Source organism: Tympanuchus pallidicinctus, unplaced genomic scaffold, assembly GCF_026119805.1.
Source record: "Tympanuchus pallidicinctus isolate F22 unplaced genomic scaffold, pur_lepc_1.0 scaffold134, whole genome shotgun sequence".
Taxonomy (NCBI): Eukaryota; Metazoa; Chordata; class Aves; order Galliformes; family Phasianidae; genus Tympanuchus; species Tympanuchus pallidicinctus.
The window spans coordinates 21,546-37,152 of NW_026294653.1; the positions used below are offsets into that span (position 1 = coordinate 21,546).

General features: G+C 49.5%; 1 protein-coding gene and 3 long non-coding RNA genes across 4 annotated transcripts; 3 read left to right on the forward strand and 1 right to left on the reverse strand.

Moving 5' to 3' along the window:
- Positions 1 to 3,248: 3,248 nt before the first annotated feature.
- Positions 3,249 to 4,923, forward strand: LOC128076269 (uncharacterized). Its single transcript, XR_008204321.1, has 3 exons — positions 3,249 to 3,699; positions 4,345 to 4,427; positions 4,592 to 4,923. It is a non-coding gene; the product is annotated as an uncharacterized LOC128076269 (long non-coding RNA).
- Positions 4,924 to 5,117: 194 nt separating this feature from the next.
- On the reverse strand, positions 5,118 to 6,098 carry LOC128076268 (uncharacterized). The gene is made up of 3 exons (XR_008204320.1): positions 5,613 to 6,098; positions 5,325 to 5,489; positions 5,118 to 5,210 (listed from the first exon to the last, which is right to left on the reverse strand). It is a non-coding gene; the product is annotated as an uncharacterized LOC128076268 (long non-coding RNA).
- Positions 6,099 to 9,570: 3,472 nt separating this feature from the next.
- LOC128076263 (uncharacterized) lies at positions 9,571 to 10,672 on the forward strand. The gene is made up of 2 exons (XM_052673703.1): positions 9,571 to 10,141; positions 10,172 to 10,672. Exons 1-2 carry the CDS (start codon positions 9,602 to 9,604, stop codon positions 10,307 to 10,309), a joined length of 678 nt encoding a protein of 225 aa, XP_052529663.1. The 5' UTR covers positions 9,571 to 9,601; the 3' UTR covers positions 10,310 to 10,672.
- A 57-nt stretch (positions 10,673 to 10,729) lies between these two features.
- Positions 10,730 to 12,390, forward strand: LOC128076266 (uncharacterized). The gene is made up of 4 exons (XR_008204318.1): positions 10,730 to 10,821; positions 10,949 to 11,060; positions 11,155 to 11,346; positions 11,802 to 12,390. It is a non-coding gene; the product is annotated as an uncharacterized LOC128076266 (long non-coding RNA).
- Positions 12,391 to 15,607: the final 3,217 nt, after the last annotated feature.

Consider the following 15,607-nt stretch of genomic DNA (forward strand, 5'->3'; position numbering starts at 1 on the left):
GCCTTTAATTGCACTGCATCTAAGTTAATTCTGCAGGCATATGCCTTTAATTGCACTGCATCTACGTTAATTCTGAAGGCATATGCCTTTAATTGCATTGCATCTAAGTTAATTCTGCAGGCATATGCCTTTAATTGCATAACATCTAAATTAATTCTGCAGGCATATGCCTTTAATTGCATTGCATCTAAGTTAATTCTGCAGTCATATGCCTTTAATTCCATAGCATCTAAGTTAATTCTGCAGGCATATGCCTTTAATTCCACAGCATCTAAGTTAATTCTGCAGTCATATGCCTTTAATTCCATAGCATCTAAGTTAATTCTGCAGGCATATGCCTTCAATTCCATAGCATCTAAGTTAATTTTGCAGGCATATGCCTTTAATTGCATTGCATCTAAGTTAATTCTGCAGGCAGATGCCTTTAATTCCATAGCATCTAAGTTAATTCTGCAGGCATATGCCTTTAATTCCATAGCATCTAAGTTAATTCTGCAGGCATATGCCTTTAATTCCATAGCATCTAAGTTAATTCTGCAGGCAGATGCCTTTAATTCCATAGCATCTAAGTTAATTCTGCAGGCATATGCCTTTAATTCCATAGCATCTAAGTTAATTCTGCAGGCAGATGCCTTTAATTCCATAGCATCTAATTTAATTCTGCAGGCATATGCCTTTAATTGCATTGCATCTAAGTTAATTCTGCAGGCAGATGCCTTTAATTCCATAGCATCTAAGATATTTTCAAGGCATAAGCCTTTAATTCCATAGCATCTCAGTTATTTGTGCTGGCATATGCCTTTCATTGCTTTGCAACTAAGTTAATTCTGCAGTCATACACCTTTAATTGCGTTGCAAATAAGTGAATTCTGCAGGCATTGTCCTTTAATTGCACTGCATCTAAGTTAATTCTGCAGTCATATGCCTTTAATTCCATAGCATCTAAGTTACTTCTGCAGGCATATGCCTTTAATTGCATTGCATCTGAGTTAAATCTGCAGGCATATGCCTTTAATTCCAAAGAATCTAAGTTAATTCTGCAGACATATGCCTTTAATTGCACAGCATCTAAGTTAATTCTGCAGGCATATGCCTTTGATTGCATTGCATCTATGTTAATTCTGAAGGCATATGCCTTTAATTGCAATGCATCTAAGTTAATTCTGAAGGCATATGCCTTTAATTGCATTGCATCTAATTTAATTCTGCAGGCAGATGCCTTTAATTCCATAGCATCGAAGTTAATTCTGCAGGCATATGCCTTTAATTGCATTGCATCTGAGTTAATTCTGAAGGCATATGCCTTTAATTCCACTGCATCTAAGTTAATTCTGCAGGCATATGCCTTTAATTCCATAGCATCTAAGTTAATTCTGCAGGCATATGCCTTTAATTGCATTGCATCTAAGCATAGCATCTAATTTAATTCTGCAGGCATATGCCTTTAATTGCATTGCATCTAAGTTAATTCTGCAGGCAGATGCCTTTAATTCCATAGCATCTAAGTTATTTTCAAGGCATAAGCCTTTAATTCCATAGCATCTCAGTTATTTGTGCTGGCATATGCCTTTCATTGCTTTGCAACTAAGTTAATTCTGCAGGCATATGCCTTTAATTGCGTTGCAAATAAGTGAATTCTGCAGGCATTGTCCTTTAATTGCACTGCATCTAAGTTAATTCTGCAGTCATATGCCTTTAATTCCATAGCATCTAAGTTAATTCTGCAGGCATATGCCTTTAATTGCATTGCATCTGAGTTAAATCTGCAGGCATATGCCTTTAATTCCAAAGAATCTAAGTTAATTCTGCAGGCATATGCCTTTAATTGCACAGCATCTAAGTTAATTCTGCAGGCATATGCCTTTGATTGCATTGCATCTAAGTTAATTCTGCAGGCATATGCCTTTAATTCCATAGCATCTAAGTTAATTCTGAAGGCATATGCCTTTAATTCCATAGCATCTAAGTTAATTCTGCAGGCATATGCCTTTAATTGCATTGCATCTAAGTTAATTCTGCAGGCATATGCCTTTAATTCCATAGCATCTAAGTTAAATTCTGCAGGCATATGCGTTTAATTCCATAGGGTCCTAGTTAATTCTGCAGGCATATGCCTTTAATTGCATTGCATCTAAGTTAATTCTGAAGGCATATGCCTTTAATTCCACTGCATCTAAGTTAATTCTGCAGGCATATGCCTTTAATTCCATAGCATCTAAGTTAATTCTGCAGGCATATGCCTTTAATTGCATTGCATCTAAGTTAATTCTGCAGGCATATGCCTTTAATTCCATAGCATCTAAGTTAATTCTGCAGGCATATGCCTTTAATTGCATTGCATCCAAATTAATTCTGAGGGCAAATGCCTCTAAGTCCGAGGGAAAATGCCTTTAATTGCATTGCATCTAAGTTAATTCTGCAGGCATATGCCTTTATTGCTGTAGGGTGTATGTTAATTTGAAGGTATATGCCACAGTTAAATATAAATAAATATATTAATTTTTTACATATGCCTTATTTAAATGTAAATAAATATGTTTATTTTCATATGCCTTAATGAAATATATATATATGTATTATACTATAGTATTTTCATAATATATCAGTAAATGTTTTTGTGTGACTCTTCCAATAAACAATGTTGTGATCGGGCAGTGGGCTGGAATGCTTTCTGTGACTTACGTTCTCATGTGATCTCTTTAGTTTTCTGTATAATCAGTGATGATACAGGTGCTGTAATTTGGAAATACACAAGGGAGTTTGGCGAAGCAGGTTATGACACCAAAAGAATAGATAAAGGGCTCTCCCTTATCCTGGGCTCACTGCAACACTGCACAGGAGGGATCTTTAAAGAGACTCTTCCCCGCTGGCAGCCAGCTCTGCAATGGGGTCCAGGAGAGGCGCAGCCAGGCTCCGTCCCTCCCAGCAGCACAGCGCATTGCCTTCACTGTGCTCCCAGGGCTGATCAGCGCTCGCCTCAGGTGATCGACCAGAGGTTCAGGCTGTGATTCAGCAGCTCCCATACAGCCTTCACAGTCAGATACCTCGTGGAATCAGCATTTCCACTACAACGGTCTAGGCTCATCGATCCTTGAGCGCTGGCCAAGCAGGTGGCTTCTGCCAAATGCTTTTCCCACTGCTTTAATGTTCTTCCCCGCATTGCCTTCAACATCGTTTCAACAGCACCGTTGGATCTTACCAGCAGCTGGTGCATGCAAGGGAATGTGAGATGAGCCCTCTGGATGCCAAGATCTTTGGCCCAAATATTTGCAAGGGAACTTTCAAAACGTGTCCCCCCATCTGACTCAATTCTTTCACTGTAGAGAAGACCTAAAATATTCAATCCAGCAACTGTTTTGTGTGCACCTATCTATCTATCTATCTATCTGCTCCATTCCATTTCATCTTACCCATAAATCTTGTTAAGCACACACGTAGAAAGCAGGGTTGTTCAGCTGTGCCCTTCCCCAGGTCACTCTGCTCTCCTCAGACCCCCAGCTCTGTCCCAGAAGCATCTTTCATCAGCCCTTCCTAGAAAGAGCTGCCTGCTTTGGCAGCACAAATGGACTCGTTCATGGTGAACTCCCGGCTTCCTCGTGCCTGGAACAACTCCATGGGCCTGCTCAGCCATCTGCACCAACCCTGGATGTTGTTTGTCTCCACAATCAGCACCCCTACCACCGCATCTTCTTTCCAGAGGTATGTTCCCCCATCCCTGACTAAGAGAGGGAATCTGCTCTGGATCTTCTCCTTATACACAGCAAACGGAATGCCAGAGCAGCACCAGAAAGGAGAGTCCAGTTTGTTTTTGCTCCAAAGCCGCGCTCGGGATACAGCTGGGACTCCTGTGCTTGTTGTTAGCTACAGAGAGGCAGGGCTTTGTTCCAGAAGAGCCACCCAGCTCCACGCTGGGCCTGCTTTTCTGACAGCTCACGAGAACTTTTGAGCCCTGGGCTATTAGGACCAGCAGTGCCCAGCAGTGTAGATGCGTGCCTTGCTTGAGCGCACGGCAGATGCTGGCCTTGCACAATGGTGCTTCAGCACACACCCACCAGGATGGAGCAGCTTGATGCTCTCTGGCACACGTGAGCCTCTGCCTCCTGCAGGCCGTATTTCCGATGGCTGCATGCTGCTTTGCTCTGCTCTGTATTTATGGCCTGTGGCTGGGCAGAAGTCCTGTCTGTGCATGGAGTGGTACTTCCATTACTTTCTAAGCATTTTCTCTCAGCAAAATTTCTGTTAACTGCTTCTGAGCACACTGTGCTACGAAGCACAGTCCCCTTTGGATTGATTTCAGCTTTGCTAGAATTATGTTAATTATGAAGTCTTCCTGTCGATTTATAGGAGGAAGTGTTTGGGAAGTGCTGTGGTTTTCCCCACGTGGTGCTGATGGGTCAGAGTGAAGACATCATGCAAGAGTAACACAGGTGTGTCTGAAATGTTGCTGGAGGCAGCTGCATGCAAAGACAGCATCGGAGCTGAAATCAGGGGGTGCAGATCTGAGAGAGGAATGCTTGAAAAGTGGCTATCTGATCAAGTGTCTGTGCGTTTGGTTTAAAACTACCCCCCACTTTGTATTCTCTGATTCTAGGCATGGACTGAGACCACATTACCTCCAATTCCTCCCCCTGAATGGCGACAAAGCTTTGCTCTCACAAAGCAGTTGGCTTCAGCCCCACGGGTTGCCTGCAGCCTCCGATCTGCAGCAAACATTCTGCTGCCAGAGGACACAGCAGAGCCAGCTCTACTCATTGCAGCAGATAGAAAAACATCTCCGCGCTCTTTTGCACTGCTTTCAGAAATGTTAGCTAGGCTAACTACTTTTTGTAGACAGGAATTGGCTTATCCAATGGTGAGTCATCACCTGTGACTGTTTCAAATAAAGATCTTTTAAATCTGTTTTGCAAACTGACAAGAAAATCCTATTTGAGCTTTTGTACAGTGGAATGGCTGCTTGTGCTCTGCCTGCCCACTCCTGCAAACTGCATCTACACCCACCGCCTCATCCACTTACCTTACCATCATAGCAACATTGTTCAGTGTTTCTTCCTCCAGTCAGAAAGGTACTTCAACACGTTCATTAAGCAGGAGCTTAACGAGACTGTGACTTACTTTGTGTTCTCCTGGTGCTAGGGCATCAGTAAGCAGAGCACCGTGCAAACAAGTCCCCTGCAGTTCGAGCAGGATGGCGCCCACAGCAGCTTTGTCTCCTGGAGGCAGGGACAGATGCATCCAGGTGTGAGGTAGGGGAGGGGTGGAACAAGGGGCGAGGGGAGGGAGAGGAGGAGGAGGACTGGGACAAACGTGCCATTCATCTTGCACACCTTCCATTATTCGTGAAAGGTTGTGAGCTGGAGAGACAAGCTGCAGGTACACAATTGATCAGTTTGCTCTCATGAAACGCTCCTCCATCTTCAGTTACTCTGTCTCACTTCCACGGCCACAGCATCCATAGCCCAGAGGATCGGGACATCGGGGCCCTAAATACTCTGAGTGTTCATTCAGTGCAGAAATAGAAGTGATAGCTGCTGTAGGTTAGCAGTGTGTGCTGCCCTAGGCAGAAATAAGTCTCTAGAGAAATCAAGACACAACGGCGATTGCTTCACAATCACCTGGAAAGCATAAAATCTGGTAATTCACCAAGTGCAGTATAGTGCGTTAAACAGAGAAGTGCAGGAGTGTGAAACAGTTCTGGGCTGATCCAGCTCTGGGGAGGAGGGCATCACTTGAACGTAACAGCAACAAACCAACAAACAAAAGAATAAAATAGAAAAATTTGCCTTGCTTGCAAACAGAACGGAGCAGAGCGATGGAGAATTTTCTGTTCACACAAGATGAATGGACGAGCAAGAGACGAATAAGAGGCAGCAGCCTGAGTGACAGCTGGGCACAGACAAGTTCCCCTGCTGCTGCTGGTGGCCAGAGCCCATTTCCAGGAGGAGCAGCCAGGAGATGTGCTGAGCTGGGAGTCAGACCTGCTGGAACCTGGGGGTTGAAAGCAAGAGTTGAGATGGTGCACCAGCTGTGCTGAGCTTCTCTAGGAAAAGAGGCATGAAATTAAAGTTAGGTTCCCCAGTAGAACACAGGAACCATGTGAAATTCATTGTAACACAACTTCAAAAGCATCACAGATGAAACGCCTGTGGATCACAGGTTTATTTTTAATGACACAGCTCTGGAAAGCTGTGTGCAAAGAAGTGGTTAAGGACACAGGACCAATGTGCAGCAAACCAACCAACGCCAGTTGTCCTGGGGAGAAGCCATCCCAGCAAGCAGCTCTTTGAGTAAGGGACCACAGGGCACAGTGGTTGCCAGGGTGAAAGATATTCTGGGTCCCCAAAACCCCTCGGATTCCTTTTCAGTTAACAGCATCTGTTCTCCCCGTTAGTGGCATTTTCCATTCATACTCTGTCTCTGATTTCCTACGAGTGTGACCAAAATCCTTCTGGAATTTGGCCAGCTCAGTAGCAGAACAGGGGACCTCCTGGATACCAGCATCAGTGCCCACCTTCACTCTCTTCACACGCACGCCTAGTTTCTATCGCCCAGTTTCTAATTGGAGGACGATCACCTCCCTCTCCTGCTGGCCGCCCCTTCTTTAATGCAGCCCAGAACACAGCTGGCCTTCCAGGCCGCAATCACGCTGCTGGCTCATGTCCAGCTTCTCGTCCACCAGGACCCCCAAGTCCTTCTCTGCAGGGCTGCTCTCCAGGAGATCTTCCCCCAGTTTGTATAAATACCTGGCATTGCCCCGACCCAGTGTAGCACCCTGCACTTGGCCTTATTGAACCTCACCATGTTTGCATGGGCCCACTTCTCCAGCCTGTCCAGCTCCCTCTGGATGGCTTCCCTTCCTTCCAATGTATCAACTGCACCGCTCAGCTTGGTGCCATCTGCAAACTTGCTGAGGTGCCCTTGATGCCATCGTCTGTCACTGATGAAGATGTTGAAGAGCACCGGTCCCAGGACCGACCCCTGAGGGACACCGCTTGTGAGCGGCCTCCACCCGGACACAAACCATTGATCACAACCCTTTGCTGGGACCAGCCAACCAATTCTTAATCCACTGAACAGTCCATCCTTCAAATCCACACCTCTCCAATTTAGAGAGAAGGATGTGGGGAGGGACCACGTCAAAGGCTTTGCGGGTAGATGACATCAAAACTAAGACTCTGACTGAGAATTCCAACTTCAACATCCACAATGTGGGGTCGAGTGAGAGAGCTCAGAGCTTCCAGGCTCTCCACAGCAAGCTTAGGATCTCAGAACTTGAAAATGTAGATAATGGTGTTTCAGACAACACTCACTCTTGTGTGTCTTTGGGCTGAATGTCTGCATGCTTTGCTGGCCAAGGTGGGGATGGCTGCAGGAGGAGGAAGACAGCAGGCTCTGCAGAGACCCAGAGTCGTGGCTGCCACAAGGGTAATAACTCAGATCCCAGGCAGGGCACCTGGGTGCACCCAAAGCCTAGGCCCAATCTTAAGGATCCAAGAGAGCGTGCGTATGCCCATGGGTAGGTGCTGCAGGGCACATCTTGCTCACTGGTGAGTTTCACATCAGATCTGTACATGGATTTGAGATGATGTGTTTGTGTGTACGTGTATGTGTAGAGTTGTTGGAAATTCTGGGGCAACTTTTCCTGGCTGCTGGTGCAAGAAGAAACTAGAATGAATCTTAGACTCGATATTAGGAAGAAAATTCTTTACTGTGATGGTGGTGACACACTGAAAGAGGTTGCCCAGAGAGGTTGTGGATGCTTCCTCCTCCCTGGAAGCATTCCAGGTCAGCCTGGATGGGGCTTTGAGCAATCTGGTCTAGCAGAAGGTGTCCCTGCTTATAGCAGGGGAGTTGGCACTAGGTGATCTTAAAGGTCCTTTCCAGCCCAAACCCTTCCATGTACGAAGGAATCCTCCCTCTAGGCCCCGTAGGTGTGATGATACTTTGCAGGGCATCAGGATGACCGAGGCATGTTCCCATCTCTGTGAGGTTTGAAGAGGCCCCCCCAGTTGATAGATACTGAGGCTGGATGGAAAACCAGGCTGCAGTAATTGAAAAGATAAAGGCAGTGTAGCTTAGTAATAAGACTTGAGTACAGTTCTTACTACTGCATCCCAAATGGCCTGCATGGAAAAAAAATCTGACAGCGTTTACAGAGGGCATGTATTCTCCCTTCCACAGCCTTAATTTTTCCACGTTGTGTCACATCTCTTCTTGGCACTGTTACGCATGCTGCCTCTGAAGCTGTTGCAAATAATAAATGGGAAATCCATCAGTGCAAGCAGGTGGCTTTTTCTTTACAATCATCCAATGTTCAGAGAATGCAGACAAGTTGTTTGGTGAATAACTTTTCTTTGTAATGTCAAAGCTGTGCAGCTGATAGCAGTTCTTGGACTGCAGCATTTTTACAGAGTGCAGCTAAGCTGCCTTTTGTGTGTGCAGTAGAAAACGTGGCTACATGTGTGCCCGACTTCAAACCACCACCTTTTGCACGTTTACTTTTGTGACTTACAAATTCTGAAATAGGTTTCCAACGAGGAGAGAAACACCAAGTAAAGATTTTTCTGTTCTTCTGACACGTCTGGCGTCAGAGGAAGCGTGAATGGTTCTGCATCCACGTCCACAGAGAACGGTGGGGCCAGTGCAGTTCACTGGCAGCTGCAAAACGTCTTCAGAACCGAGCCCTGAGGGGGCAGCAGCACAACAACAGCTCCTGCAGCTGCTGCGCTCAGCACATCCACACCAAGACAAGAGCAGCCAGCAAGTCCTCCAACTCGGGCATAACTACGGTCAGCCAAGGTCCTCTTCCACCCGGCTACGAGCTGAATGTATTTTTCTGCTGCCTTTTCTGTTCTCTTATTTTAAGCACACCAAAATACACGTCACATCTGCCTTTTGCTGCACAACAGAAATTGCCAACAGCTTTTAAAGTGAGGGTTTTCTAAACTGTTTGACCCAGTAGACCTTCAACTGTGTGTGCGTGTGTGCGTGTGTGGTTTAATCAAGAAAGGAATTAAATTTTAAGCAGTTATGATGCTGGCTGTGAACTGCTAAGTCAGTGAGACGACTAGCTTTCCTCAAATTAGAAAGAAGTCAAACAGTAAGGAAGTGGTATAAATAAGCAGAAGGAAAGTCACTGTTGCAGGACATAATCTGCTGTGTGGCTTTAAATGTTCATACACTGCACCTCCTGAGAGCAATGTGGGCACAGACGTTTCATACCCATGTGGAATTTGTCCAACGATTGGTCTGTTGCCTCAAAGATATGAAATAGTACCTTATAATAAATTGAATCTTATTAGAAATAATATCTTAACTTTAAGAAATAGAAATGTTTCTGTACTCTGAGTGAGGGAAAGCAGAGCTGCCCAATGTGAGTGGCACAATAGGTGAGTTAAATGTGGCTGCAGTTAAAGCAGCAGGTGCTGGAGGCTTGGATTCCCATGCCTACAGGATAACCGTGACAGCAATTCTGAAAACATCAGTTGTTGCTTCACCACTTTTATTTCATTAGAAATGGGAAATCACTGCGCGTTTCCCTCCGTGTTGCATTTGATGCAAACACAGGAGTAAGGCAGCGTCCCAAACGCTGCATGTTCAGGAAATGCAACGTCAGTGCCCTGGTGCTGCACCGCCTGTATGTGATGTGCAGAGGGCGAAGGAGGCTGCGGGCCCTTTCCTCGGGGCCGGCTCCTCTGTGCCCTGTTGCTGGCCGCAGAGAAGGGCTGCCCGCTGGGCACAGGGAGCGCCTTCTCGCCGCCGTCCCGTGCCCTGCAGCCCCCTCCTCATCCCGTGCGGAACGCCGCTCCCAGCAGCACAGGTGCCATTGTGGAACCTTCCCCATGTCACAGCCGTCACCTTGGTCACTGCCGCCCCACCCGGCGCACTCGTCTCTGAGAGTGCTGGGCAGGTGGCAGCCATGTCCAGCACGAAGAGAGCGAGAGCGGAGGAGGAGAGAGCGGTTTTAAATGGGAAGAGGGAGCTGGGGGCCCCAGAACCAAAGAGGAGGAGGGGGCCCACCATGACCATCAGGCAGAGGAGGGAGAGGAGGAAGGGAGCCCGGTTCCATCGCGCCCGGGCCAGCGCTGTGAGCGACCATGGGGAGCCCATGGAGGTGGATCCACCTCCAGAGGAGCCCATGGAGGTGGATCCGCCTCCAGAGGAACCCATGGAGGTGGATCCGCCTGCGGCACAGCTGGCCTGGCACCACACCACCGTGCCAGGCCCTGTGTTGGCGCGCTCACAGCTCCGCCATCGCTGGTCCGGGCGCTCGGCCCCTTACCCTCTGCGCGGCCCCCGCCCCCGGCATTAGCTGGGTGGCATTGCTAACATCTGCTCCTCCTCCACCTTGTTGCTCCTCTGCGGTTCTGCGGGCCCCCAGTTCCATCTTCCCCCCGTAGGAGTTAGGCTTTGTTCTGGGCTTTGTTGTTGATTTTAGTGTTAGCTTAGTTTTAGTGTTCAGTTCAGTTTTAGCGTTAGGCATAGGTTACTGTTAGGAGCTTAGAGTTAGGCATAGGTTACTGTTAGGAGCTTAGAGTTAGGCATAGGTTACTGTTAGGAGCTTAGAGTTAGGCATAGGTTGCTGCTGCCAGCTGGCAGTAAATGCTGCTCACTCGGTAAGCCCTCCCCTAATTTATCCTGCAGAGAAATGAGTGTGACTGCCCTGAGAAGGAAGGTTTGATGGCATCTGCAATGAATTGAATTTCTGTCTTGTGACTTTTCTGTTGCAGAACATCGAGGCATGTGAGTGGCTGAGAAATGGAGTTGGGACTCAGGGGAGCAATGGAGCAATGGGTCACAACCTTCCTGAGCGGCCCTTGCAAGGTATGTGTGCCTTACTGTGAGCATGCGCTAAGGCACTGCTGTTCAAACACAGCTGGTGGCACTGTCTGCAGCAGGTCTGCTTTCTGTTAAGCTTTTCCCTTCTTTTGTGTCCTCCTGTCCTTTTCAGCTCCTGCTCCCCTCGCCTGCAAGTGGAGCAATGCTCAAGCTTGAGGAATCTTTTCCTTGGCAGGTGGAAGACATGGCACAGCTGCAGGTTTTGTGTCCTTCGTTGTCATTGGGTCAGTAGAGCAAGGAGATGTTCAGAACAGCTCTAAGTCAGCCTGTAACAGCAGTGTGCGTGAGAGAATAACGACTCCTTCTCCCCTCTTGTAGAAAGCAGCCTCCTTGAGAGTAGGAGAGCAGCAGGCTGCCTGCTGTGTGGCTGCTGAAGGGCATTTCTCCCAGCTGAGATCCCCGAGCCCACGCTGGCGGAGAACGTGCTGTGCCACCATCTCTTCTGTGGAGCCACTTGGCAGCTGCTCTGCGTGAGCTGCAGTCGTGCCAGTTTCCAGGTGCCATAAGCCAGTAAGTCGTGCTCTCTGAGGCTGATAGCAAGGCACTGGCAATGGGCAGGGAGGGAACAATCTGTAGCTGTGGCCTACGGTGGTGTGCCCGGCACTGCTGAGCGTGCCATCGTTTGTCCTGCCCTTCCTTCCGTGTGCGCGTGTTCCTGATGCACGCCAGGAGCCTTGGGGTGCTGCTCATCTGCTGCTGCTGCTGCTGTGCTGTGTGTGCTGCCAGGCAGTGTCCAAGCCCTGTGCAGGCGCTGCCTTGCAGGAGATGGCTTTGAGTTCTGGTTTGTGTGGGACTTTTGGGCAGGAGATAGAGGTGGAGTTTCTGGCGTGCCCTGATAGCAGGAAGGCGGTTTCCAGTGCTGGCAGCCAAAGCTGCCCGGGCGGTGGCTTGAGCTCCCCACGCGAGCTGTCAGCCACTTGTTAGCTGTGAAGGTTCACTGACCGTTTCTGCCTTGATTCTTGTAGGACTGGCACAGTCTTGGGACTCGGTCTGGCGAGACAGTGAAGAAAGCCAAGGCAAGTGCTGCTCGGCTGCAGAAGAAAGCCCAGAAGGAGAGCAAAAAGAACTGAGAAGGGCTTGAGCGAGAAGGCCCACAGGACGCTCGAATCAGCTGGAATGCTTCCTCGGAGGTGGCACCAAAGGCAGCGGACTGAGTCACCTGGTTTTCTGGCATGGCCGTGCTTTCCCTGTCACGGACAGTGCAGCGGAACTGAGGCACCTGGAAGGGAAGGGCTTGTGCTGCATTCCAAGCAAAGAGGGCTTGCCAGAGGCAGGTCTTCATCTATGGCAAGAGATGGAGAGGCTGTGTTCCTTCTGGCTGCGTCTCTTCAGGGCCAGGGCCGGTCTAGTATGAGATTGAAGTACGGCTAGCTGGGCCTGGAGGGAGAGGACCTGACGTGGCCACAGGGTCAGGCTTCTCCTCGTGTCTGCCTGGAGGCTGAATTACTCATTGCTAAGCAGAAACCCTGAACGCTGGGGTTTCATTCTGGGCTGTGTTGATAAATACAACCCAGAGCCTTTTGTATTGAATAAAAGCGAAACCAACTTTTTAAACACGGTGCTGCCTCTTTCCGTAGCTGATCAAAAGGTCCCGTGCTTGGGCTGGCAGTCGTGGGGCCATGAACCTGTCGGCTCTCCCCTGAAATTCTGCTGGTTTTCCCCTGTTTCCTTGTTGGTCTTCCCAACGGGTGGCCTTTCAGCCCACCTGTAACTGCTGGCCACAGGCTGTGAGCATCCCTTTGCTCTCCAAGGACCGCTAGCAAAAGCACAAAGGAGGGGAAGCGGCCCGGGAGGAAGAAAGGCGTCCCTGCACTCAGCCCCTTGAGCTTGCCTCTCTTCCTGGTGGCTTTCTCAGCCTTGGGCTGTGCTGTGGGTTGCTGTTTGCCCCGGGAAGCCCAGCTGCATGTGGGCAGCCGTGGCCTGCACATCAGCCTCCCGATGAGGCACGAGGAGTTGAGGTGTGGGTGGGACGGCGTGAAGAGCAGCGCTGGGAGCGGGGAGGAGGAGAGGGCAGCGGGTGGGCGGCAGATGAATGTGCCTCGGAGCAGAGCTCAGCCTCCAGCTTGGAGGACACTGAGCCGTGCTGTGCTGCTGCAACTCCAGTGGCTTCAAGCGCGTTACGGCAGCGCCGCGTCTTGTGCCAGGGTGCTGCGAGGGCGCTTTGCTGAGCCATGAGGGGCGACTGCTTTGCCAAGTGTTTTCCTGTCGCTCCTTGGAGTTTCTGCGTTTGAATTACTGCACGATGATCTGCTGTTTAAACAGCTCCTCGTACCTCTGCATCATCTGCAGGCTGTGCTGCCAGGTCCCTGGTGGAGTGGTGGAACGTTACTGGTGCTGGGTAGAGGCCAAGGCACCTTTCTATCGACTGGCTTCCAGCTGAGCTTTTTGCCAGTTCTCGCAGCCCTCTCTGTCTGGCCCTTGGGGTAGTTTTGTGCCCACCTCGTAGCCCTCTTTTTTAGCTGGTATGTCATCAACTTGCCTATGAGGCTGTTGTGAGAGAGAGAGAGGAAAGCCTTACTGAGGTGGAGAGAAACAGAATTCACCAGTGTTTTCTTTCCCACCAAACTTCCCCACCCCTCCCCCCCGTACAAAGCTGTCACGTTGGTACCCAGTGGTTTCCCCTTTGTTTTCTGTCCCCCTTTTCCTTAACGAGTCCAGGGACGACTCCTATTTTGTTTGCATGTATTAAGCATGATGTAGTGATGTAGAATAAGGGGGGGAATGTCATGGTTTTATGCTTTGGGTTATCAGCATTCCACACATAACATGTAATGCACTGGGGGTTTGGCTGCTGATGCTCAAATTCCAGGTGCCTGTCTGGAGGAGAAGTAGAAACTATGGGAGCGCACGGCCATCAGGTCAACCCGTAATACTCTATTAGAGCGAACTGCAATCAGGTCAACCCTTAGAGCAGAGCACTACAGGAGCGCACGGCCGTCAGGTCAACCCTTAGAGCACTATGGGAGCGTACAGCCATCAGGTCAACCCCTAAAACTCGAAGGGTGCTAACGGCCATCAGGTCAACCCCTAAAACGCTTAGGGAGCGCACGGCCATCAGGTCAACCCATAGAGCTCTACGGGAGAGAACGGACATCCGGTCAACCCATAGAGCTCTATTGGAGTACACGAGCATCAGGTCAACCCGTATCTGTGACGACCCGGAATTGTGACGTCACAATGGGGTATTGTGAGGTCATAATGGGGCATTGCTACGTCATAATGGGGTATTGTGAGTCCATAATGAGGTATTGTTCTGGGAGAAAAAGCCACATTTAAGGGGTAAACCAGGGATTTATGGGAGAAAATCCCAGATTTAAGGGGAAGAACAAAGATTTCTGGGAGAAAAATTCACATTTAAGGACAAAAACCGGGATTTCTGGAGAAAACCCCTGATTTAAGGAATAAAACAGGCATTTCTTGGTGAAAACCCCAAGTTTTAAGTGGAAAAACAGGGATTACTGGGAGAAAAAGCCACATTTAATGGGAGAAACAGGGATTTCTGGCAGAAAACCCCAGATTGAAGGGGAAAAACAGGGATTTTGGGGAGAAAAAGCCACATTTAAGGAGAAAAGCAGGGATTTCTGGGAGAAAATCCCAGATTTAAGGGGAAAAACTGGGATTTCTGGGAGAAAAAGCCACATTTAATGGGAAAAAAACAGGGATTTCTGGGAGAAAACCCGAGATTTTGGGGGGAAAACAGGAATTAAAGGCTTTTCTGCCAGCAATCCCAGGTGTTCCCTTGAAATCTGGGATTTTCTCCCAGAAATCCCAGTTTTTCCACTTAAAGCGGGGGTTTTCTGCCAGAAAAACACCCCGAGCCCCTCCACCATCGCAGCTCCGTCCCGCCCCCGGACTCTCATTGGTCAGGGCCAGTTCCGGCCCGTTCCTGCCTCTCATTGGTCAGCCGCAGCGCCGCCAGCTCCGATTGGCTGAGGCGCAGCGCGCGGGAATGGCCGTTGGCAGCCGGCTCTCCCCTCAGACGGTGCCGGTCCCAGAGCCGCTGCGCGCCGGAGCTGTCCGGGCAGCACCGAGGCGGAACCGCGGCACGACGGGAGCGGTGCTGAGGACAGCGGCGCCGGATCCGGGAAGGACGGAGAGCGGCTCCGGGACAGGGAAGGAAGCGTGCGCGGCCATCAGCCACCTCCGTGTGGGGTGAGGGGCTGGGAGCGGGGCTGGGATGTGGGGATGTGGGTGGAGACAGGATGGGGTGTGGGGAAGTGGGATATATATGGGACGGGCTGTGGATGTGGGATCGGTATGGGGCTCCCGGGAGCTCTGGGAGAGATACAGGGGGCTGACGGGGAAATAGAGGGGGCGAGGAAGCTGTGGGGAGCTGGGGAGAGCTGCGGGGGGGCAGGGGGCTGCAGAAGGCTGTTGGGGTGCAGGGAGGCACACGGGGCTGGAGTGGGCTGTGGCAGGGGATTGGGGTACACAGGGCTGCAGGGGTGGGTCTGGGGGATTTGGGGCAATAGAGGGCTGTGAGGAGGTTCTAGGGGGACACGGTGCTATAGGGAAACATTCCTGTCCTTGTGGCCCCAGTTCCCAGCTCCCCAGACTGAGATGTATGGCTGCAGCTCACCACACGGCTTCTTTGGGACGGCTCTTGGGGAGGTTTGTGGAGGGGCTCCAGGGGCTGGGGAGAGCTGTGGGGAGGGATATAGGGGGCTGGGGGAGGATATAGGAGAATGTGGTTGTACAGATGTCTGTAAAAACAAAAGGAAAATAAAGGAAAAAAGGTAACGAAAAAAAGCCAAGTAAAAAGTGAAGAATA

Excerpts from the sequence above, each read along its gene's own strand:
- LOC128076263 (XM_052673703.1), top strand. The coding sequence starts at position 9,602 with ATGCAACGTCAGTGCCCTGGTGCTGCACCGCCTGTATGTGATGTGCAG. Across the intron at positions 10,142-10,171 it reads CTCCAGAGGAGCCCATGGAG|GTGGATCCGCCTGCGGCACA; the intron begins GTGGATCCGCCT and ends GAACCCATGGAG.